At 35.6% G+C, this 27,031-nt stretch overlaps 1 protein-coding gene across 6 annotated transcripts in view; it reads left to right on the top strand.

The window, feature by feature from the left end:
* Positions 1 to 26,776, top strand: part of Cdh18 (cadherin 18) — an 845,179-nt gene extending 818,403 nt beyond the window's left edge. For 4 of the 6 annotated variants that reach the window (XM_052743062.1, XM_052743063.1, XM_052743064.1 and 1 more), the window contains 3 exons: positions 5,412 to 5,529; positions 21,406 to 21,657; positions 25,977 to 26,776. In XM_052743062.1, coding sequence (XP_052599022.1) covers positions 5,412 to 5,529; positions 21,406 to 21,657; positions 25,977 to 26,467 — 861 coding nt within the window. In that variant the 3' untranslated portion in view covers positions 26,468 to 26,776. The remainder of the gene's footprint in view (positions 1 to 5,411; positions 5,530 to 21,405; positions 21,658 to 25,976) is intronic. The other 2 variants (XM_052743066.1, XM_052743065.1) reach the window with 2 other exon arrangements.
* Positions 26,777 to 27,031: the final 255 nt, after the last annotated feature.

Raw genomic sequence — 27,031 nt, 5'->3', positions numbered from 1 at the left:
TTAAAAGTTCTTATTAATAAAATCAAACCCGAGGCCAGTTATTGGGGTAAATGCTGGAAGGTCAGAGTACCAGAATAAGCCACAGCTATCTCACCTTGCCAATTCCTCAGCTGGTCTTGTTTCTTCAGACTGGAAGCCTCTGAGTCCTCATCCAGAATGAATCTCAGCTGAACTGTGTTGCTCCAAAGCCTGAATGCTTAACCAGGCCAAATGCTTAACCAGCCAAATGCTTCTAGTTTCTGTTCCTCACGCCTTATAAACCTTTCTGCTTTCTACCACCACTCCCTGGGATTAAAGGCTGCTTTCTGGGATTAAAGGCTTGAGTCACCATGCCTGGTTGTTTCCAATGTGGCCTTGAACTCACAGAGATCCAGAGGGATTTCTGCCTCTGGAATGCTAGGATTAAAGGCGTATGCTAACATTTTCTAGCCTAAGTATCTTGTGGCTTTTCTGTTCTCTGAGCCCAGATAAGTTTACTAAGGTACACAATATTTTGGGGAGCACAATACCACCACATCTCACTGTGTAGCAGTGTATAACCTGAAACCTGCTGTATAGACCACACAGGCATGGAACTCAAAGAGATCCTCCTGTTACTACCTCCAAAGGCTGGCAGGAGAAAAAAAAGACATGTGCCACCACACTGAGCACCTATGAAAATGTGTGTATTTAAATTATATGCATAAATACCTTTTGAGGTTGTGAAACCATTTGGAAGTTCAGAAATATCGTATGCTCCCTTTTAGTAGTATAGCATATACATACTGGCTCATGGCCAAATACTTGAAGTAGGAAGAAATGATGCTCAGAAATAATCAGTTTATCAGTTCACGTGGTTCATATGTGAACTGGTTTTGACTGAATTTTAGACCCAGACTTTCTCCACTGCTCCCTACTTGTGCATGTGGAAGTTCACTTTGTCAGTACCTTTAAGAAATCTCTCCTTTTACTGCATTGCTAGCCTGCTAGATTTCGATCATCATGGTGTTCTCTTGCATTTTATTTTATTTTTTTTATCTTCTTGACTTGATTTCGTAAGGTCATGTATATATGAGTATGAAATATGGTTTTGTCATACCCCGCATGCTGCTACCAACCCCCTTCTTGCCCTAGTTTCCATTAGTTCCCTTAGGAACCCTAGATAGCTTCTAGTTGATTGGTAATGCTATGTATTTACTTTTCTATACCCATTAAGAACCAAGAGCTCACGTGGAGCTGAGGGATGGAGTGATATGATCAAAATAAAATTCTCAAGGAACTAATCAAACTACCCTAAAAGAAATGTTTAGTAATCTAGTACTCAAAATGAGAAGACACATGTAATATTTGTCCTTTGAATCAGACTTAATCATCGTTTTCCTGGGAAAACTTAGTGGATATATATTGATGTTTGGCATGTTTCCAACTCTGGTATCAAAGTGAACATTACCTTCTGATGAAAAAAAAAAGTATCTTTAAGTATAGTTTTCACAATATTTAAGTGAATCATCACTGATACTTTTGAACTCTGTGATTTGTCCCTAACAGATAAACCCTTCTGGACATTTCAGTTTTTTTCTGTTGCATTCTGGATGGAATGATAGCATTTTCGATGGAATTTCATAAATGTTGTCCCAGAATTGAAATATGATAGTATTTAAACTTTCAGTTCTGTAATAATTTTTCAGAAGTCTATTTATGTTTTCCTTGCAGGGGAATAACACAGAGTCTGCAACAGTTGTTTATAAGGTTGAAGATCCTCCTGTTAGGGTGTTGAGCACCAAAATGTATTGGGATGTTGCTATGGTAGAAACATTCACTTTGTAAAGGTCTAAACTTGCTTAATATCAAGATCAGGTCAAATCAAACACCAATATAAATAGCAACAATATATTACTCCACATTAAACCACATCAAGCAGAAAGTTGGGTATGCATGAAATTTGTAGTCAATTCCCAAACCACTGTGAATCCGAAAGCATGTATATGCCTAAACTGGAAACTTCCTTTGTTAATATCAAATATGCTGTGTTCTTTTTATTTTATATTAAAGAACAAGGTCAGGGTTAGCTAACATTAAAAGTCATTTCTTGGCTAAGAATATAGGTCTGTTGGGCAAGTGCTTGTCTAGCACGAAGAAGCTTTGAGATCTATTGCTAGCTCAGGAATTAATTAGGTGTGATGTCCCATGGATGTAATCCCAGCATGAAGGAGGTGGAGGCGGGAGGATCTGAAGTCCCCATTCCTCCATCCTACATAAAAAGATAGAAGCCCAGGATAGCCTAACCTATATCAGAACATATATGAAAATGAAAAAAAATTATTACTTACATAGCCTCTGTCATATCACATACATCTTATTAATTATGTAACTTCATATGAAAATATAACATGTTTTATTACAGATTTATAGTCTATCATGATTCAATCCACCTAACCTACAAAGGTTCATATTATTTTAAAATGAGGTTTGGTGATCTCATATATAGGATTTGATATTGATAAACAATCAAAATCATTGATTAACTTAAACAACATATTAAGTGTTTCTTAGGACTCCATATTGAGTGTGAGGGCTGAGGTTAGTGCACTTTACAAAACTGTAGGCAGCAAGCAATGTACCTCTCTAGTAGAGTGCTTGTTTATTACACCAGGGGCCAGACTCAAGGTTCTGTCTCAGTATATATGGAAAAATAAAAATGAAGTAACCAAAGAAAAACATAAAATTGTATTTCCAGGGAGAAAATTTTTATTAATTTAAACGTAGGATGTTGATTTTTTTCCTAATAATATACCCTCATATCAATACACAATAGTCAATACAATTTTAAAAACAGTGACATTTGTTTTTAGATATTGTCAAAATTTTCTTAGTATATGTTTGCTTGTAGTTAGTGACTATCAAGTGGATTCCACTTTCAAAAGGTAAATCAGCTCTATGGCTTTCTGTCTTTCACATCTTAAAAAATAACCAAAATATGTCATGCATTAATCCAAGCTTGGCTTCTTGACTGAGAACATTTGTGTGAATCCAGGAAAACATGAGAATCAAAACCAAGTTGTGAGAGATTGCACCTTGCCCTGCAATCACAGAAATAGAAAGCCCTCAAAGCTGTGAATAAAATACAAACCCTGAAAATATTGCTTATGGAGAACTGTCAGTTGTCTAGCTATGTGCTAGATTTTAAAATGATATAAAATACCCAACATGGATTACTCAAACATTTTAATAAAGGAATAATGAAGTAATGATTACATGGAAGAATGGATAAAAAGAAGTCATAAGTACAAAGGAGAGGAAAGGATGACTACAAAATTAAGTGAATATAAATGTAAATATGCTTGCCCTTGACTATCAATATTGCAAAAGTATCAGGTGCACAGGACATGTGAAGCACATTGTAATATTGTTTGTACCATGGATAAGACTGGAGGTTGTTTCAAGCAAACAGACGCCATTAATGAGCTCTTTGTTGAGTTCAAATATAAAATTATTTGTGTAAAAATGGAAAGGATATTATAGAAAGATTAAAAATAGAGAACATAATGCAAGATTAATTGCCCCAGAATTACCACAAAGGAGCTCATGACTCTAGGATTTAGAACATATTCAACTTATTTATAAGTTTATTATGAAATGACTAGTAAAGAAAATGATACTCCCTATAAACACAAAATAAAATACTCAGTTTGTCTAGATGAATTGTTCTTTGCCTATCCTTCCAAAATTCTACTCTTAGTTAACAACTGAATTGGCAAATAGATTATAATGTTAAAAAAAAATATTTCAGGGAAAGTAGTATTAAAAACTAAAGAATCATAATGAACATCATGGGTATAAGATTAGTTTTGAAACATGATAAAAGAAATATATATTTTGTATGTTGTCAATGTGTGTACAATAAATGCATGAGCGTGTGAGAGTGCATGCGTGTGTTTCAGTGTGCATGTGCCTGCCTGTGAGTGAGTTGGGCACTAAGACATGAGGTGTGATGTTTGAGTGTATTTAACCCTGAAAACAAATTTTAAAATAAAACATGATTTTCACTTAGATTATATTAAGAACCGATGTGTAGAGAATGCAAATATATTGCTCAGTTGGCACAACATTTTGAACTCTATTTGAAGCTTTCTGTGCAGTTGAGATTGCTTTTGAATCTTCATCAGCGCATTCGTCTATTTGGAATCAAAAGTCAAACTGGAAAAAGCAATCTATGTGGAGAAGGAGTTATACTTAACATGGAAGAGGAAAACAACAGGAAGAACTTTTATCTCTAAAGTAAATGCTCTAGAGTGAAATAAATTGCAAAAGCACCATAGAGATTTCTTTCTCTGCAAATCAGGATGGAGGCTGAGGAATTCTTTCCCACAGAGATCTCAGAGGTTGATGACTGATGGCAGGGGTGTACAGGGAGACCTGAGAATGTATGGAAGACATCTACCACTTCCAGAACATAAATACTTCCCGCATCTCATGACACAAAGGCGGGCTATTGTTATTGCCTTGGTTCTATTTTTTTTTCTATTTTGTCTTAGTTATCTCATTTACCAACCAATATTCTCATTACAAAGAGAGGGATTTAGTTTTTTTTTTTTTTTTTGCTGTGTTATTTTTGTGTTTTCATACTCTATATCATCGATGGAACCGATTTTAGTGTTTTCTTCGATTGAAAACAAGAAGTGGATAATCTGAATATTTAGGATAATAATTTCTAAAAGAGGAAACATCACACATTTTCACTTGTTTGGGTACGTATTTTTAGGGTAGTGTTGGTCAAGGTAATTAGAATTCGTATTCTCTCTTTTGCCGGAGCCACCATAAAGGTCAAATTTCATCAGTGCCTCAGTGAAAGTTCTGTGGTCACTTACACCACTGTTCTAGTGTACGGCATGTCACAGTTCATGGGACTCAGTTTCCTCTCATATGAAATTTAGGGCCTGCACTGTTATTTTTTGCTTCTCTTGAATCGTTAAGGACGGGGCTGTGTTGTTCCTACATTTTTGGACAGAGACCAACCTATATAGCAGCACTCTTCTCCCGGTACACTGGAATGTTATATTTATGCAAAATGCTTCCTGTTTAAAAAAAAATGTGCTTCACCGAAATTTTATAACCACTTAGCCCTAAGGAATTGTGAGTCATAAAAATAGAAGCCCCAGTGTATCATGGTACACAAAGGAAATAAATTCAAATTGTTTGTATATCTTTATGTAAAATAAGAGTGTGGGTATTTATAAATTAAACTAAAACTCTTTTCCTAAAATATTGGATGGTAAGCCAGTTAATTGGTTCTTTGATGTGTTTAATTTTAAACACTTGAATTGGAAAATAGATCTTTAAAATTCGTTAATTACAACAACTAAAATGACAGTATAATTAAATCAAAGGAATAAACAAATTAAAGTTACTGTTAGTGTCTGTCTTTTCTTTAGGTTATTCACACCATCACTGCCACTGATAAAGATGACTTTGCCAATGGACCAAGGTTTAATTTCTTCCTTGATGAACGTCTACCCGTGAACCCAAACTTCACACTTAAGGATAATGAAGGTGAACATAGATATGTTATGTTGATCTATGTTTTTTCTGTTTTGACTGGCAGGGTACAGGCATTATTAGATTTGTCTCATTCCTCTATACCCAGGAACAGCTTGCAAACCGACATTCAAACTCAATCTGATGTTAGCGTGTTATGATCTGTGACTAGCTTGTATTTAAAACTGAACCATATGTACGGATAACATTCATTGAATTTACTCAGTATTTCTTTAAGCAAGAAATGTACATGCAGTATGCTCTTGGGCAAATTGTAAGAGAAATCTTAGCTGATAAACGTGTTTATAATTGCTGCTAGAAGGCAAAATATATTTAATTTAGGAAAAGTGAAAAATATGTCCCAAAGAGAGCCACGAAATCAGATGCAATATTTGAAATCATGCTGCATTAGGAAAACTAACCAGAAGTATTGTACAAATTGCATTGTCTCTTGTTATGGTAAATGTATTCTAAAAGATGGACAGAAAATATTCGTAATTGTAGGATATTGTGGTTTTAAAAAGTTTATAATATATTTTTAAAATTACTTTTATTTAATTTTCTGTCTTATATGGAGAAAAAGAACCCACCCAAGTTAGTAATTATTGGAAATATATCATTATTTAGATGCTCTGTCTACTTGTTCCTCAAGGTTTTATTTAAGGCCCTGTTTTATTGGGGGGGGATATTGAAAGGTAATTAGTGTATGTAATTTTCTAATTAGCACCAACATTCCTCCAAATGTTTATGATGTTGATTTGAATATGCTATGGTCTAGGATTTACCATTTTGTATAGAATTCTGATGGGAGACAATAGTATATCAGTCTTATAAGGAACATGTATGCTTTCTCTGCATATGTTGGAGCAAACATAAAACACATAGTTAACTCTGGGCAGAATTGAGACTTATGAACAGTACCTCAATAAAATGTGTACATATTCTGTTTATCTAACTAAAATACATATTTGTAGAAAATGGTGTAATGATATTATTAAAATTCAACAGTGATATTTTCTTTTAATTCCCACACAAATGAAGTAGTTCACTAAAATAAGTCTAATAATTTTTCTATTGTAGATATAAAACCATCTAGCATATTCATTGGGTATAGATTGGAAACTCTCCATGTCAGTTTCTATGATGTGTGAGTATGTTTTCAGAAGTACATCCAGAATCCATTTCCTGCTCTTTCCAACACCCCTGCCATTACCACCACTCCAGTGGCAGCAAGAATAAGCACAGGGAGTGTTTGGTGAGCTTAGACATGATACATCTGGTCCTGTTGTAAAGAGTTATAGTCTACTGTTTCCCAGACTTAAATCAACGATGATGAAATTTTAACATCAGAAAAGGAGATGGGTTCAATGATTTAAACAGAAGTTGTGTGAGTCTTGAATGCCTGAGGCTGGCGATGTACCAGAATGAGGAAAATGAAGTAGATAATATCTTTATGATGTCAACATCTATGAAAAGTGGAAACCATACTAAGAATGGGCAGTAAAGATATATTGTAGTAATCCAAGTTTCATAGCTTACGGGAACTAGGCGCTTCTATTTCTCGTCTTAAGAGAAAGATATAAAAACTAACAATTTGAGACAATTGGTATTATAAGATTGATCAATAAGTGCTTTCATTTTTTTCATAGAAAATGGATTGTGAGAAGGCTAAAGAATCATTTTTATTTGTAATAACCTTAAGATTCAGGGATAGAGTATCTTTTTTTTTTTTTTGATCAGTGATGTCAGGACATTCCTTTCAAAGTACTACCTCCCGCACAAGATGTTTGTCTGAGAAGGCAATTTTCCCTGGATGCTTTCCACTGTATTTTCCTCACACAACTAGTCTGCTGCACATCATCCCTATGCATCCTATAATAACAGGAAAAGCTATCGGAATGTATTCTGCTCAGTAGAACATATGTAAAATATCCCTTGGTCTTCATTCAGGAACACTGCGCTGTCTTTGAGCATTTATACATGATGTCATGTTAGTAGGTTAAAAGTTTATGAAAACAGAATCCCCCCACAATAACTGGTTCATTACTGAACTAAATTATAAGTTTAGTTTTAAGAAATTATATGGTACTTGAATTAATCCTATAAGAATTCCATATTGCACTTGTAAAGTGCCTCTTTAATAAAAAAGAATATATATATATATTTCATCTTAGAGAGACACTATAGTATTCCTTAGGCAAAGATTAATTTATAAGAGATAACTAGGGTCCTTGTACCAGCTAAAAGGGTATTCTTTCATCTGAATTATAGTAAGATTTCCATTTGTTATGAACTCCATTTTGAATAACATGATTTAATACGATACTCATGTTTTCTTCCTTCTTTGCATATTTTCTTGCACATTTTATTCCTAGTTAATTTGTAATCTACTAATTTATCGGGGAATTGAAGAACTAAAATCATCAAAAATATTTCATTTATTTATTAAGAGTTATTCGGGTTTCCTTAGCTTTCATTACTCACTGTGACATATGCTGGGAATATACTGAAAGGAAATACCAGCATGGAGCTAATGATCTGCTGGGGAAGCAGGAGGTCTGTCAGAGAAAATGTGTTCCAAACACTCACTGCTTTGGTTTGTGGCCATTTTTAAGTGACAGACATGAAAGACACTGATGCATCTTTTAATTTTTTGTGTATTTTCTTGAATATATCTGTCTTAAGAGTAATATTGGATATCAGCCTAATCTAATTACAGGAGCAGATTCCAATCTTGTTCTTTTTTAATATGCTTTTTGTTTGTTTTCTTAATGATAATGGGACATATTTCCTCATGTGTCTAGTGACATATTTGTGAACACATAGCCTGGAAACTACACCACTCTCTCTTGCAATTTTCTTTAACAATGTACTTGAGAATGGAAACTTGGAAAACATTAAATTTTTTCTCTCACAATTCCAAATGTCACAAACCTAAAGATCCTTTGGAAGGTAGAGAGAGCATTCTCTGCTTCCAAGATGGAGTTGTTGCATTGTATAAAATGGAAGACACTGTCTCCCACATGATAGAGGAACAAAGGAGAGAACCCATTGAAAAGAACTTTTTGCAATATAGCATAAATCCACTCAAGTTGAACAGACCTATAAACTGCTGAGTAGGACCCAACTCCCAGCAATAATGTATTGTTGGTTAAATTCCCAACCACACTGTGGAAGGGACTGAAAATTTTAAACTTCAACACTATAAGATGTTTTCATGTTAATACACTCTTCCTCCAAAAACCCATCCAAACATGTTCACATGAATCCAATCAGAAGGTGAGCTGAGCAGATTCTACTCATCTCTGATTTTCTCTGTTCCTAGAAACAGTAAATCTGGAGTATCTTCCAAAGAATTTGATTGTGCTTGACAGTGCTCCTAGATTCATTGCGTGCTCAATACCAAGACAGACCTAATGAGGTCTTTTTGGCTTTTCTCTGTTTTAGTGTAGGGCTTTAGCTCTGACAGACTTCTAAAAGTAATTTCCAACTGGATCTTCCTTGTTAGAAAAAGTCTTCAGGGAAAATCAGTCACACCCATTTGAGGTCCTTTCATTTCCAGGTTGAGTACCAACCCTGGAATTTTTTAAAGGCTCTCATTATTGCTCTGTGCTCCAGTGTATAATCCTGAATCCATAGTGGTTCCTAGCAGAAGAAACTGGAGGTAGAACAAATCACTCCTTGCTTTTTGTCAAATATCTCTCCACATTCTCCTTTCTGGAACCTCAATCTGCCTAATTATCTTGCTGCTCTGGTTCTCTCTCTCACTAAACAGACACTTGCTTCCCATATTCAGAGTTTTTTGTAATAAGTGGAGTAAAGTTTGGCCCAAGCCCTACTTTTTCTCCCTACTTTATTCTAAAGGCCCATGTTAATTTGGGAATAATTTCATTGAACAGATTTGATACTACCTCAGCTTGAAAAAGAAGGCATTGTTTAATGATTATCTGTCTTCACAAGAATGGATATGTTCCTAGTATGCTAAAATCTTTGAAATTTAGAAGATAATAGAGATCTCATCTATTTCCCCTTACCAGGACGATTCATGTGTCCCACTTTGGGTCCTCCTTGTTAGCTAGCTGTGGTGATATTTTATTTGTGCTCTAACAAATAAAATTTATCTGGGGATCAGAGGACAGAGCCAGCCACTAGATTAGACATAGAGGCCAGACATTGGCGGCACACACACCTTTAATCCTATCACTCAAGAGACAGAGATCGCTCTGGATCTCTGTGAGTTAAAGGCCACACTGGAAACAGTCAGGTGTAGTGGCACACACCCTTACTCCCAGCATTTGAGATGTCATGTCTTTGCTTGGGAAGGACATGCCTTTAATCCCAGGAAGTGATGGCAGGAAGCAGAAAGGTGTATAAGGCATGGGGACCAGGAACTAGAGGCTTTTAAGAAGTTCAGTTGAGATCTTTTGGGTGAGTACTCAGAGGCTTTCAGTCTGAGAAAACAGGAACTTTCTCTCTTGAGACTCTCTGCAGGCTGAGGATTTCAGTCAGAGGATTCATGGAGTTGGTGAGGTACAGGCTGGTGACTGTGGCTTGTTCTATTCCTCTGATCTTTCAGCTTTCACCTCATTATCAGGCTCCATGTTTTTTTTTTTTTTTTATAATAAGACCTTTAGCAATTCATGTTATAGCTAGCTTCTCTGGAGATATTTGTTGTAGTCTGGTTATCCTTTGTTTTACATCTAGTATCCACTTATGAGTGAGAACATACCATGTTTGCTCTTCTGAGTCTGGGTTACCTCACTCAGGATGATATTTTCTAGTTCTGTCCATTTGCCTGCAAATTTCATAATGTCATTGGTTTTGCTTCTGAGTAGTACTCCATTGTGTAAATTTACCACATTCTCTTAACCCATTCTTCAGATGAGGGGCATCTAGGTTGTTTCCAGGATTTGGCAATTATGAATAATGCTACTATGAACATAGTTGAGCATGTGTCCTTGTGGTATGATTGAGCATTCCTTGGGTATATGCCCAAGAGTGGTATAGCTGGGTCTTGAGGAAGACTGATTCTCAATTTTCAGAAAAACCACCATACTGATTTCCAAAGTGGCTGTACCAGTTTACACTCCCACCAACAGTGGAGGAGTGTTCTGCTTGCTCCACATCCTCTCCAAAGTAAGCCGTTATCCATGTTTTTTATCTTATCCATTCTGACAGATGTAAGATGCTATCTCAGAGTCATTTTGATTTGCATTTCCCTGATGACTAAGAATGTTGAGCAATTCCTTAAATGTATTTCGACCATCCCTGGTTCATGAGCTGGCTTTTTGGAGCCCACTACCTGTGGTGGGACACCTTACACAGCATGGAATCAGTGGGAGGGGCTTGGACTTCTACTGAATGGACTAGACTCTGCTGACTACCCCTGGCGGAAGGCTTGCCTTCTTGTAGGAGGGAATGAGGTGTGGATTGTCGGGGGAGGAGGATGCAGGGGTGGGAGGAGGGAAAAGGGGTATCTGTGATTGATATGCAAAATGAATATAAGAATTCTTAATAAAAAAAAAAAGAAAATAATTGCAATTGACTCAGAACCTTACCCCAGGTTTGAAGCAGCACACAGATCTCCAAAATACATGAGAATTAGAATGGGTGGTAATGCTTTACAAAAATGCAGTTCTCAAATCAAAGGGAGTAACATGATTCATTTCTGCTCCGAATGTAAGTAACTATGGCTGGAGAACACAGCATTAGGTTATCCCAATGATCATGTTCCAATATGATAATAGCTTCATAAAAATCTTAGAGTAACAGAAGAAAAAATTGGTTATGTATCAGTATCTTCAAATACATTGGTGTACATATCACTTAGGATGTTACAGAACTGTCAGAAACTCTGGGCAACAAGTCTCAGATACTTTCATACATGTTTACATTGTGTCTTAGTGAAAGCTACCTACATTCCCAAATGTTTATCTCATAGTCAAGATGAGGTTAACTCACAAACAGCAGTGGAGAATTAATGGATACTTATTTATTATTTATTTATTTACTTATTTTTTGGGTTTTTCGAGACAGGGTTTCTCTGTGTAGCTTCGCGCCTTTCCTGGAGCTCGCTCTGTAGACCAGGCTGGCCTCAAACTCACAAAGATCCGCCTGCCTCTGACTCTGGAGTGCTAGGATTAAAGGCGTGCACCACCACCGCCCGGCTAATGGATATTTAGGGGGCTAAAGATAACTTGATATATTTAGCTCAGGACCGGAAACATTCCAACCTATTTACAATGGCTAAAGCGAGAAAGCCAGACAGAAACAGAAACAGAAACAAACTTAGGGTGACTGAGGACCCTGAAAGTTCTGTGTAATAATGAGGCAACTTTGGAGAACATTTCGTGTGGTGTGGGATTCTTTCTAGCACTTTAGTTTTAGCAGTTTTTAACTCTGTGTGACAGTCATTATTGTTACCCAGTGTTACTATTGTCACTTTTTTAAACCTGCTATAATTCCCCACTCATCAGAGTACAGTGTGCTCAATTGGCTCACTGTATCCTAAGGCATCCATGGGCATACCCTACTAAAAGACTAGCTCTCATGAGATGAGTAGACCCCCGAAAGTCCTGAGAAATGACTGTAATAGTAGTACATAATCTCATATCAATCTCAATTCATTTCTCCTTACTTTACTTGAAAACATGGATGGCTAAATAAAAATGTCATGTGGATGTATCCAAAACAGTAGCATTGATGCTTGCAGGAAGATATTTCAGTGTTGGCTTAAATCTGGGGTCTCTGGGAATCTGTTCTAAGTGGGAAGTAACAGAGCATAACAGGTTTGCACTTAGAGTGAGAAATGTTCCTCCATAGGCTCATGAATTTGAACACATGGTCCTCAGTTGGTGGTGCTCTTTAAAAGCATGTTTTCTAAAACCTTCAGGAAGCAGTATCTCATCAGAGATGGATTTGAGAGTTTAAAAACTTTCCTCACTTCAAGCTCTCTCAATCTCCTCTTGTGTAGACAAAAAATGTGCTCATCTAGCTTCTAGCTACTGCTTCTATGCCTCACCTTCACATTCATGATGAACTCTATCCCTCTAGACATGCAAGCTAAAACAAACCATTCCTTCCTTAACTTTCTCTTGATCTTTTGTCACAGTGACAGAAAAGTAACCAGTGTAGTAGGTGTTAAATAAATTGAACCCCTGAAGTTCACAGCATACACTAGAGAGTATTTTCTATGAAAAAAAAATCTTTCAAAATTCTAAAAAAAAAAAAAAAGAAAAAAGAAAAGAAAAAAAATCTTAAGGAAAACAACAGTAGACATGCAAATGTGGGCAAGGAAAAGCCAGAAGTCGTCAATGCTACATAAAGAACCACAGAAAACTCAAAAATGTTGAGAGCAGCGGAAATGATCTTCCTCAGGAGAAGAGCACACCAGATGGTTTTTCACACCAGATGATCAGTCCTAGATACATACATACATGTAACATTATACAGATTGAGCAAGTTGTGCTTTATATGTTTAGAAATTATAAATATGTATATGTAGACGTATAGATATATATGTATGTATATACATATTTTACACACATATGTATTTGTGTATGTATGTGTATATAAATATTTATATGAACATATATAAAGAGGCCCTGAATTTGGAAAAGACTAAGGAGGGGAATAAGGAAAGAAAGGGTTTAGATGGAGGAAATAGAAGGGAGAAATGATGTAATCATAATTCAAAAATATAAAAGAAAGAACTTTTTAACAATGATATGAACATACCCTCAGAAATTTCTCCAACTTTATAGATAACAACATATTTTACAAATTTACAGATAATGAATTCAAATTTTAAACAATATGAATGAAGTTAAAATAATCTTTTGCAAATTAGAAGCAAATAGTTACTAGTAGTTTTAGAGGTAGGACTTCAATGAAAATAAAAATCACTCTGCTACCTAAACTGTAGTCTCTTATTAATGCTGAGAGGCTATAGTCACCCACTGAATGCTCAGAAAATTTAACAATTATGTAAGACCTCTCATGAAATTCCATTATGAAAATATATGGTCATCACAACCAACTTAAAATAAGATAAAGGTCTCACATATTTAAATACAAAGTATGAAATACTCAATATGTAATTATTCTGCTCCCAGAAACAATGGATTGGGTATAGAACATACCTATAAATCAAGAATAACAGAGTAGAAACAGAAAACTAATTAAATATTAAACATGTTTTGGAAAATTTTAGTTTGCTCATTTATTAGACAAATACCCATTTTTCTTTAAAAATAATGCAGGGTGAACACTCATATCCTCTTCTGTCCAACTGACATTTTATGCTGTTCTTCATCAGGCATCTCTCTAGGTCCCACTGCACTACACTATAGCACCTCTCTTTCCTTCCCATCCTGGAAAATGTTTTTTCCTCTAAGAGAAAGTCTGTTGTCAGCTCTCAGGTTAACACTTTTTCACTCCTGCTACTTAATCTTTAAAGTGGTATGTAGTCTGCAGTGTGTCAGACAGTGGTGTAAGCTGTCTGGATTCGAAGGAATTAAATCACCTGCCACTCCTGCTTCCATGGCCCTTGTGTGGTTCAAGAAGCAAGAATTGCGTGAGGTGTGATTTGCAATGCAAGCCAGTTAGGTGACTGCAGAGAGAGCATTCATGCTGCACTTAAAATGTATTAGGAATGTGATTTGACCAGATGGAGTGACACAGAGAACACGTTTGAACAAAGAGGCTTATACAGGTGACAGACGAATCATACCATGCATTGTTTAGAAAAATCTAGCAAGCATTGTATTACAGAGGCTTGGCCACATTTTAGTTCTTCTTGAAATATAATTCATAAATAAAATGCAACTGTCTATTCTTAAAAACAACTAAATGTATCTACCATTTAGCTCCTGGGCAACGAGAGTCAAATTGTAATCATTAGAAAACTTATGCTATGCTGAAAAAAATGATCAATGTTCTTCTGAAATGTTGTTTTCCCTAGATCATTAATTAAATATTAATCACACATATTAAGATAATAAAACAAGATAATTATTTTATAAGATATAGTATCAAAAAGACTGTGAATATTTGATTTAATTTAATGAGCTTTATTGGCTTTAAATAATATGCTGTTAGTAATGCAGTCTTATTTTAAATTTAAACCAAGGTTAAGAAGCTGGAGAAATGGTTAAAGTTCTATCAGAGACACTAGATTTGGTTCTCAGCAAACTACATGCCGCTCCACAATCATCCATAGTTTCAATGACGTGGAATCATATGCCCTCTTTTGACATTCATGGACATACTTATGAACATGATACACATACATACATACATACATACATACACACACACACACACACATACATGCAACAAAACACTCATACGTAAAATGAAATGAAAAATCTAAAAAGAATTTTAAAACATGGTAAAGAAAGTAATTGTAAAATTGTAGCAAGAAATGTGTGAAACGTTTGTTGATTGATATGCACGTTTTCCTTCAGTAACCTTCCTTAGTAACCTGTAAAATTTTAAGTTTAGCACCAAAATTCTCCATTAAGTAAATTTAGCCTCTTAGTTTACCAGCTCTAATAATTGAGCTGTAGTCATAATATCAGCCAACAAACCATTAATGGAATGCATTAGGGATCTGTTTGTTCATGCCTTGGCTAATATGGAAGAACAGCCCATTCCTCTAACATAAAGTCATTCCTAGTCAGCATGGTGGATCTGATTTATTTCAGAAACCTCCTGTTGGGTCTTTTGGGACTAGGATTTATTTAATGTAAAGAGGTTTGCCAGACTAAGTCCTAGGCTTAACTCTAACTGTAAAGCGTATTTGTAAGTCCTACAGATTTTAGCAATGAAAGAGACCACCAGTACCTCTGTACAGTGATGTCTAAGCCATTCACAGGGTACCAAAGCACATTGGGTCTTTAAAATTTAATTAGTATTCTATTTCATGGATATATGCATGAATAGATACTTTGTGACACATTTTATAAATTTGTATTGTTGTGTATTTACTGTATTTTCAATTTCAATACTGTAAGTCATAAAGAAAATGTTTTTGTTTAGACCATGTGAAGTTTCTCAGTCCACTTACCATTCCTGATCATAAACACTGTATCAAATAAGATGTGCAATGGTATTATTCTTATGAGAAATGATGGTAGTTTAATAACATAATGCCTAATCCATCCATAGTTCTCTACATTCTTGATTTGATGTGTGTTTTCAAGTTATATTTTTAATCATACTTTTAAAAGTTAATGTTTTCCCCCAGAAAAGCATTTACTGATTTATTTTTCAATGGTGAGCATATATATATATATATATATATATGCAAGTAGAATTTACACAGACTAAGCAGGCTAAATTCATGTATTTAGGAATATATATAAATATAGGTATTCCTAAGTGATATGTATATAACAAATTAAAGTATATATTTATATATCTATGATTTTTAATATATGTATATATATATTACAAGTTTAAAAAAAAGAGACCATGTATTTGAAAGGGAGCAGGGACAAGAGGGCTGATACATACCTAAGAGGGTTTGCTTAGATGAATGTACTGAGGGATAAATGATGTGACTATATTTTAATCTCAAAAATAATAAGAAAACAAATGACTTTATAAATATCATTTATAAAATATTTATTAAATTTTTTATCAATTATTTTTACCTTCACTGTATTATTTCAAGTTACTTCTTTGTAATACTAATTTTCCTTCAGAAAATATGCAATGAATTGCTTATGATGTCATTTTTTAAAGATCATTTAAGTGAAAAGGAGAATAATGGTTTGTGTGGAGACATTTGAAATTGTACTAAATGAGAACTTTAAGCAGACATTGTCTATGGAAATGATTTCTGCCCTGACTCTGCAGCTCTTAATGTATCTTCCGATGCTCTTCCTTGCAAATTTCACAGTGCATTGGTATGGCAATGCAGTCCTTTTGTTTGAGGCCCATTAGAAACCTTGGGAGCTTTTCAGAGCTTATTTTATATTTCTTTAGCATTGTCAGCTGCATAGCAGTCAATATCCCCATAGTTTTATTTTTGGCCTTCAAATAAGAACTCGCAGCTGGCGCTGTAATGTGCTTAATTTCTCCACCGAGCATAAACATTTAAAATTCTGTTTTTATCCACAGGGTTTCAAGAAAACATTTAGTGATTTCTCCCATTCCTAAACAAAATAGTGCACACATAATCGCCCCTAAGTTACAAACCAAACATCAGACATCCTCTAATGGATGTGGCAGCCACTGTGCCCTGCTGAGTCACTTAACTGCTTTCAACAAGGAGCTGGGACATGTTTTGATTCTACTGTGGCTCTCCTTCCCCTACCAGTCAAGTCTCAGGGTCGCCAGCTAGTAACATTTATCTGGCTTCACCTGACAGAACCACGCTGTCCTCTTGCTTTACACTTTCTGAGCATGAATGCTGCAACGTTAAACACGGTGTGCACCGTCTGACCCCAAAGTAGGGATGTGTGAATTTCTGCGTTAGCAAGCAGTTCTAGTAGATGTCTTAGTATAGATGGAAAAATGCGCTTTTGTTCTCTCTGAATGTTTCAAGCGCTGCTGATTTTTCTGTGTTGTTTTGATGCGGCCCTTTTGATCCTTTTCCCAAAGCTTGGTTTACTAGCCCACGCTGTCTCTCACCTTCTTTCCTCCCACTCCCGAGAACAAAAGGAAAACTGACTCATGTGCTCTATGAAAACAAGACTTCAAAAAAAAATCATAGAAAACAAACTATAAAAAAATCTATTTTTACCATTCCAGACATGCTGCTTTGTTGTCCCCTGAAGACACAGTCAGCCCTATTTTTACCTCATTATACTTATTGCAAAGAACCCCCGACATTGTAGGAGTACTATGACCCAACATCTACATAAATAGTCATGAGCATTTCAACAAATTTAAAGAGTAGAAATATGTATGCCCCAGAACCGACTAAAGACTTTCTTCAGGGATTAAACATCTAGTAACTAAACATGATTATTTTCTTTTGCAATGACTCATCATTTTAGTGCTAAAAAAAGTGTATGGTTAATAATAAGTAGAGTTCCTTAGAGTTCAAATTCAAACATTTACCGCAGTTACTTTTACCATTCACTTCTACCATTTTATTATTATGTCATAATTGTGGTTTTTTAGTATTCATTGTTTGGGTTTTAAATTTGAACATGTAACAGCTCCATACCTAAACACCACCTTATCTTTCTCATTTTCTTTTGAGACATGTCTATTATAATTCTTGGGTTGTGACCTGGCCATGACTCAAGCTAGCCATGAGCCTCCACATTCCTCTCTCTGCCTCCTGAGTGTTAGTATAAACTGGCATTCACCCACCTGCCTGCTAGTGTTTGCTTCTTTTACCTGTCACCTAAATTATCACGTTTTTCATGAGGAGATTTCCGGATGACATGATATCCAATTTTGATTCTATACATTTATATGTTCTTCTTTGTTTTTATATACAGTATTGTATATGCATATAACCCTTCTGTATAATTAATTGTCAAAATGAACTAAAGAGTTTTCAGAGATCGTTACCAAAGTGTCAATAAAATCTTCTGCCTTCTTTGGAAGACGTTTTCTTTATGAGAGTGATAAAGCAGCCAGACAAAAGTAAAAGAAAAAATAATAAAACCTCAAAAGTGCTACTTTACTATATTTTATATCAATAATATAATAGTAATTTTAATCGATTTCTAGTCTCCTCTGAAAGCTTTATTTATAAAACATGTCAATAGAGTATAGTGAATACTACATAATTTTCCACAACTTTTTATGAATCTAAAATCAGAATTATTAGATTGTCGGGTTTCTTTGTAATTTAAAGGTTTATGAAGAAGATGGGTGGCAGATGGTCAAAGGGATGGCTTTACAGGGTGCAAATGAGAACATACTGGTATGTTGGATGGTAGGTTGGTGTTTTGGCAGACATACAAGTAAGGCCACAGGGTGTTTGGAAACCTAAGTGAACAGGCAGAATTGAGAGTTGAAGCACTGAGATTGTAGTCATTCTTGGAAGTTTTTGAAGGGGGAGGCAAGAGAAAAAGGAGGAGTAAGTCTTCACTAGACAGTCTAGTAGATTATGCCATGGAAGGAGTGCACCTTAGGTTAGTTCATTTGGGTATTGATTTTGTAATCCATGACATTGTAATAAGAAACCAGCAGAAGACAAACTCCTGCTGAGTAGAGTTCTTATCAAAACATATTATGTAAGTGAAGCTTTACAGGAAACCCAGACAAAACTGTATCATGTGTGGACTCCATGAATTAAATTATGAATGACTATTAGAGCTGCCTGAGAACCTGGAAACACTGAAATGTAAAAACCTGCCTATTCTTCTGGATAAAGCAGCTCTTCTCAGCTGTCTTCAGATAAATAACAAAGAAAACGTAAACATTTGCCCTAATGAGTGGCACACAGCTGAGAATCTCAAATGTTTCTGCTGCTGTGTGGGGTTTAGGAAGATTGTTTCTATGGTCTGTTTTACTGTCCTTTGTACAAAAAGTATCTCTCAGGCTTGCTAAAATCAAAGAACCCATTGAAATGGCTAGGAATCTGTATATATTGCTTTCCATTTTCAGAAACGTGGTTTTCATATTTTCTATGGTATGTTGGACTTTTAAATGGATTTTTTTAGCCACTTAAAATATTTTAAAACATGTCTTATTTTAACTTTAACTCTATGTAATTTACTAAAAGTAGTCAAATATTAGGATCCATTTTGTGGGATTTTTTTTTTTTTTTCCGAGACAGGGTTTCTCTGTGGAGCTTTAGAGCCTATCCTGGAACTCGCTCTGTAGACCAGGCTGGCCTCAAATTTACAGAGATCTGCCTGCCTCTGCCTCCCAAGTGCTGTGATTAAAGGCATGTACCACCACCAACTGGCTATGTGTGATTTATAAATGTATAGAAACATGATGTTCATAAAATTAACTAAATAAATTATATCCAGACTGTATGGCCAATAGTAATTTGCGTTCTACTACTTTTATTCTGTAGCCTTCTATCATTACTGAAACAGAGATGGAAAGACAGTCTTCATGTCAACAATGTATTTTACTATAAATATATTCATGAACAATCCCACAATGTTATCCATTAAAAAGCTCCATAAATAAAATATTATATTTGATATTATTGCACTTCAATGCCTTTGAATTTCACTATTTCTAAGTCAGCACAATATTCTTTTAGTTTTCACATCAAATATTACATCTATGCTTATTCCTCCAATAGGTTTGCATAATCAATTCTGAATAAGAAATAGGTTTGTATAATGAATAAGGACTATAGTATTTTGAAGAAGTAAAGCAAATGTGTTGGAATTTCTGCACTGAACTGATAGTGCATGTACTGCAAACACAATTACCTTAATTATGTTCTGAAAGAAATTTACCAGTCTCTGGAATTACTTAGAGACCTTCTGCTCATCTAAATCTGTACCTGACATGTGACCTCCTTGTTATCTCAAAATTCTTTGTCATTTTTTTTTCTAATTTTATCACCATGTTAGGTGACTTACTCTACATTCACACTATGGGGTTAAAATGACACTTTGAAAACAGTAGACATAATTTGTGTGTAATATTTTAATATTTTAAATGAAGAGATTAATCAATTATGTATATATATATATAGTGAATGCTTTTAAGATTCTTTGTTTATTTGAAAGCTCTATATTCTATTCATCTATATCTCCTTATCTGTCTGTCTATCTATCTATCTATCTATCTATCTATCTATCTACCTATCTATCTATCTATCTATCTATCTATCTATCTATCCATTTATCATCCATGTCTGTCTGTCCATGTATCTATCCATCTACATATGTGTTTATTACCACTTAACACCCATCTTGTGTTTGTGAAATTGTGTGTTTTGTTTCCATCTTTGATGTTCATTCCTGATGTTCAGAGTACCTTGTTCGAGTTCAGTGAGTGTTCTACCACATATGTTTTGGTGGGTCCAGTGAAGTACAGAATACCCTTTGTCAGGAACCTGTTTTTCTGCCCTGCTATGCCTTTCTAGGTGAGAGGCCATTGCTCCTTAAATTCTCTTTGCTTTTTAAAAGTCAGATTTTTAGCTGAAAAAAAATAAAAGTTTTATGTCACCATTTCATAAAACTTCCACTAAAAAATTCAAAGTAGCATAGAAAAATCTCTTTGATTTCTTTTATGACTAATCACCTTTAACTGTAATTCTAGTGTGTATCATCACCAAAAGTGCAAACTAGCAGGTGGTTCAGTGTTGTGGCACACAGGGTCCACAGCTAGGTAAGATCATTAGCATTTCCTCCCCTCAGCCTGCGTAGCTGCTCGCATCACAATAAAAGACAGTGTGGAAGAAGTTCCCAGTTTCATTTCAGCTTGGTTCCTTTGTATTATCTATAAATATGTTGTCTCTTCATCAAGAGTCTTGCTGTCTTGTTTTGTTGGAGTCTTGCTGTCTTGTTTTGGGGTACATTCAAGATCAATGGAAATAAAGGGACCTGATTCATTTGCTAAAAGAATAGAAATGTCTGCCTAATCCCTCACTACCACAGTCTTTCTGTTTTGGAAGTTTCCTGTGGCCCTCTATTGGCTTCATGCCCTTTTCACATTTTAAATGGTTCAGCGACTAGGTGTATGTCCAAAGTTTTTATTGTTTTACCTTCTTCTCTGTAATGCCACTCTACTCTTTTTCCTGATGCTAGGTCTCTTAACTTTTCAAATATGTTTCTCAATTTGAGAACCAATATCTGCGATTCCTTGGATAATTGCCCCTTTATGGTGGAGTGTCCATTTATAAACTGAAAAAAAATTTTCATATACCTGTTGTGTCCATTAAAGGAAATGTGAATCTTTCATGGCAGATTTACTAAGTATATTTTGTTTTGCTTATGTCTGTCATAGATAACACAGCCAGCATTCTGACAAGGCGGAGGAGATTTAGTCGAACTATGCAGGATGTGTATTATCTGCCCATTATGATCTCTGATGGTGGAATCCCCTCTCTCAGCAGCAGCAGCACCCTCACCATCAGGGTTTGTGCATGCGAGAGAGATGGGCGTGTGCGGACCTGCCATGCAGAAGCCTTCCTGTCCTCCGCGGGCTTGAGCACAGGAGCCCTAATCGCTATTCTTCTCTGTGTTGTCATTCTTCTTGGTAAGTGCCTATGAGTCTTGCAAGTATGGCGACCCTAGAAAGGAAGTGAAGAGTAAGGAATGCGTACATGGTTAAGAAACATGACATCATGAATTTTCTTGTGATGAACTTTTATGATGCTAATGCTAGGAGTTCTTTGATATAGTATTTACCAGCATAATTTGAATTAAGTGAAAGAAAAAGCCACAATAGAATACTTTGTGTAAAAGTCAAATAACCTATGATATTTAGATATTTGAGAGTTTGGGTGGTATTAAGGAAGACTGTATTTTGCTGAGGATGCCCTGAATCTTTGCAAGCTTGGCACAGCAAAGAAACACTTTGTGCAAGTGACATAGCAAAAGACCATGCTCAGGAGGAAAGACCAGGAGTAACCTGGGTGCAGGTATATTGAGATTTGAAAGGAAAGAAAGATGGAGCTGAGAAAAGTAAAGAAGAAAAGAGAGAGAGACAGAGAGAGAGAGACAGAGAGAGACAGACAGACAGACAGACACAGAGAGAGAGAGAGAGACAGAGAGAGAGAGAAGGAGAGAAGGAGGAAGGGTAGGGTGAGAGAGAAAGAAAATCAGTAACACACAGTGTCTTGAAAGTCAAAAGTGAAAATGGCAGCAGAGGAAACAGACAATACGTTATACCACAGGTCTACTGATAATGTCAGGAGCAACTTAGCAGTTAAATAACTTCATTAAAAATTACTGATCACATCCAGCCACATAGCACTCAGGGTTTTAGTGCATTATACAAGACCTTATTCACTGTAGCAGGAGAGCAATCTTCATTATATTCATTGTAGCAAGCCACGCTGCATTAAGCTTTTCCATTTAGTCTTTTATAGTAATATGTAGAAGAGAAGGGAGCAGGACAACTCAGACCTTTGGAATCGTGTTCCTATGTACATTGTACATTTGCTAATTTCTTTAGGCATTGAAATGTGTCTTTTAAAAATTAAAAAGAAGAAAGTGAGAAACAGAAGAAGGCTGAGCAGTTACTGCCAATCTGTTCTCAATTAAATAATCTCGAGAGACTCTCGGTATCCAAGTTGGAAATTTTCAGTGAAAACTGCCATGACTAGAGGCTGCCAATAGCATTTGTGGAGCTAATCAAAATAATCACTATGATTGTGATACTTCATTTCTACCACATTTAATACCAAGTTATTTTGGCATATAAAAGGATCAACAGACATTTTGAGGTAAACACATCTGTGATGATGTAAATTTGCAGGGAGTGTGTTGTGATTCAAGGCACAATAAAAGCAAATGCAGACCACACAAGGGTTATGTATGAATCTGGAAACCCCTCAGCAGTCCAAATATGGGGATGATAAATAATTGATAGGAAAAATAATCTGAATAAATAAACCAGTACAAAAGTAGTTAACTAAACTTGTATTTCCCTGGGAGTAAAATTAAGAAATAAAGAAGAGCAATTCATTTGAATTTTTGTTTATGAAAATATAGTATCAGGGAGGCTTGAAAATTGGTTTAGCAGTTCACAGCATCTGCTGTCATTAGAGAGGACCTGAGTTCAATTCCCAGCACCACATGTTGACTCAGCACCGTCCTTATCTCTAGTTCTGGGGGATCCAACACCTTCTTATGGCCTGGGAGGGCAATACAGATAAGTGGTGCACAGATATACATGCTTCCAAAATGTCTATACTCATAAAATAATACTAAATAGATTAATCATCTTAAACTATATACTATTAAGGTCCAAATTCAGAAGCACGTGTATAGAGGATGTTTGGTGTCCACAAAGTATTGAGTTCAGTCCTCAGAACCATACGAACCAGGCATGGCAGAACATATCTGGAATCTCAGTAGTGCTGAGAAGGGAGTGGGAAGATCTGGAATTCAAGGTCATCCTATGCTATATAGCAAGTTTGAGGAAGCTTGAGCTCCATCAAAATATGTCTCAAAATTACCTAAGGAAAGATAGTAACAATGATTTCAAATTTTTTGTAATTTTGAAACTAAGGAAAAAAAAAAGAAATTCACTAAGAGAGGAAAAAGAAATCTACTAACAAATGATGGAACACTGAAGAATGATAACATCTCAAAAATACAGCAATCACTGAGATACCATGCTAGATGTACAACTAAAATCTACTTTAAATAACCCAGGATGATTTACAATTTTAAACAAAGAAGTATGCAATTTGTAATATATATTTATAATATATATGATATATAAAATCATAATATTTATTTATACCATCATGGCTCTTTGATATTGTATTTCCCAACCAACTAATTTAAAATGGCATACTCCTATTATGTACCTGATCTCAAAGACCGGGTGAATTTTTTTAATATTTTAATTTGATTTCCAAATTTTCAATAAGCTATTTGTCTCTAATTATTATCCTCACTCATGTTCTTAAAATGATGTGTTCTTTTTTCATGGGATTTGAGGGAAATGTTTAGTAACAGTTTCTAAGTGTTCTCGAGAACAGTTAGAAGGACAGTACTAACAGTAAACCAGAAATGATTTTGTAGGAACAATTCACAGTAATGTTCTTAGAAAGGTTATTTATGCCACAAGCAGTCTCCAATCATCTAACCTGTCTCTGCTTTTATGGAAGTTTCTCTTGTTCACTCCCACCAAGATTCTTTGTAGGGTATTTACTTGATGTCACATTGCACACCAATAACTGACAAAAATGTGTGAAAACAGCCAGGACCACAATCTAGTCTGTGCCTTTCCATTGTGCTCTCTGAGTTAACACAGTTGCTCTAACTAGAGGGATAATGTATGCCTTAATGTCACACAAATCTAAATGGTTCCCTTTCACTCTGAAAATTATGCAGGTTGTGTAATTATCTGGGATTTTACTCTTATGTTATGTATATATGTATTATCTATGGGAGTCACTGGTTACTAGCAAATAATCCTCTTACTTGAAAAGCATTAGATTCAGGGTTTAAATAACTACTATTCTATTTTGAAGCAACACACATCTTGAGGAAAATTGGAAGGTGGCCCAACAGTTAAGGGCACTAGCTCCTTTTGCAGAAAACACAGGTTCGCTTTCCAGCATGCATGTAACATCTTATAAGAGGAGCTCCAGCACTGTCTTCTGCTATCCATGGGCCCCAGGCATGCATGCAACTCACTGACATACATGCGGGAAAAGCATTTATACACATAAATTCAAAACAAATAAATCTAAACAAGCCTTACCATGAATACTTTTTAAACTTTTGCAAAATAGACTCATATACAACTTAAAAAAACATAGTATTATCCTCCACACTTCATTATGTAACTGTAATGCACACAAAATTTGAAGCATTTACTTTGTGAAGAATACAAATGATCTCTCTGTTCTGTAATAGTGTTGATTATTTTTTCCTTTTTTATGTGATTACTTTCTACAACAAAGTTTAGCTGAAATCCTTTTTTTTTTTTTTTGCTGAAGTGTAAAGGCATAAAATACTGAGAAATGACCCAAACCAGGTGTCAAGACTTCTTTCTATGACTTTATTCAGTGTTAGTAACACTACTAACTACTTTTGGTGAGAGACCCTAAGACACAGTCTAGTTGTTCACGTGTTTGAATATTTGTGCCTAGGCATTAACCTGCGTACACAATGTCTGTATCAATTAATGGGAAATTTTGCTACAGAAATCATTATTTTAAAGGGTTGACATCTTTAACCCATTTTCTCAGTTCTTCTATTTAGTGTCTTCCTCAATAAGTCTTGGTTGTTGTATTATTTTCCTCTTTGTTTAATCTCTGCTTCTTCATTTTATAATTGTGTAGAACCAAAATTCTGCTGTGAGGAATACATAAGCTATGAGAAAAATAATGCAAAATGAACAGGTTCCTGTATAGCAAAAATTGTGCATAAATAAAGTAAAAACCATTTGCAGCTTTACAGAAAAATATTGACTTTGATTATTTTTATAGAAATATGTCCTGCCTTCTTCATATCCATACAAAATAATTATTTGTAAATTATAAACACAGATTTTTTCCAGTTAAAAGATTTCTTTCCATCACACTAAAGAGTATAAACAAAGTTATTGTTTATACTGCAGTGAGTGTCAAGACACAAACTTAGCGAAAGAGAAAAATACAGTATCACACAGATTAGTAAATCTGCAATGATTTATTGAACTTATCAGTTTAGATATTCTCTGTAGTATCCCAATGTCTGTTGGCTCATTCAGTAGCGTGCAGATCAAGACTGTGTTGCAATGCTGTCCTGACTCTAGAAGGTGTAGAAAACATCATGGAAAACCCTGATACTTAAAGTCCAAGCATTGCCTTCTCTCTTCTAACTTCATCCTGTTTCCATTTTTTTCTTCAGCCATTGTGGTCCTTTTTATCACCCTGAGGCGCAGCAAGAAAGAGCCCTTGATCATTTCAGAAGAGGATGTGCGGGAGAATGTGGTCACTTACGATGATGAGGGAGGTGGGGAAGAAGACACTGAGGCCTTTGACATCACAGCTTTGAGGAATCCTTCTGCTGCAGAGGAGTTCAAGTACCGCAGAGACATTCGGCCTGAAGTGAAGCTCACCCCTAGACACCCGACATTGTCCACCCTGGAGAGTATAGATGTTCAGGAGTTTATTAAGCAAAGACTGGCAGAAGCAGACCTGGACCCTAGTGTACCCCCTTATGACTCTCTACAGACTTATGCCTATGAGGGTCAGAGGTCAGAAGCTGGGTCTATAAGCTCCTTGGACTCAGCAACCACGCAATCAGACCAAGATTATCACTACCTTGGAGACTGGGGGCCAGAGTTTAAAAAGTTAGCAGAACTCTATGGAGAGATGGAATCTGAAAGAACAACATAGGCGGTCAATTTTTTTGGAGCTTTGTAGAATTTGCTTCCTGACCAAGTGGAGATATGACCTCAATATGACAAGGAAGTCGAGCGGAAACAGTACTTGGAACTGAGCAAGCTGTACACAGCTCCTGTAGAAACAAGTGCCCTTTTTATGATCAAAAGTGGGTTATTTAATTGGAAGAAAGTCAAATATAAAAAAGTACAGAGAAAAAAGCTATTGTTCCTTGTGTATATTTTCAAATGCTCAATAAAGTCTATGGTACTGTTTAATTAAGAATATCTGAACTAAGCCAAACAATGAATATTTATTTCACTATGTTGTGATTTCTTTTTTCCTAAAGAAAAATTTACAAAGGGGGCTTCACATCACTGTCAGATCCCTACAGTATCATACGCTGCCCATGGAAGCATACAGAGGTTGTCACAACCTCCCATACTACTTCTCTGGGTGGACCTTTGAGACCCTTAGTCTGTTATTATGACAGAGCTCATTATTCTTGTCCTTTGCTTCAATTACGTGAGTTATCCCCAACAAACCAGACAACTGTGTCATGGACTTGAATACTTCATT

Source organism: Peromyscus californicus, unplaced genomic scaffold, assembly GCF_007827085.1.
Source record: "Peromyscus californicus insignis strain IS unplaced genomic scaffold, ASM782708v3 Scaffold_18__1_contigs__length_77618521, whole genome shotgun sequence".
Taxonomy (NCBI): domain Eukaryota; kingdom Metazoa; phylum Chordata; class Mammalia; order Rodentia; family Cricetidae; genus Peromyscus; species Peromyscus californicus.
This window is presented reverse-complemented; position numbering and strand designations above follow the sequence as displayed.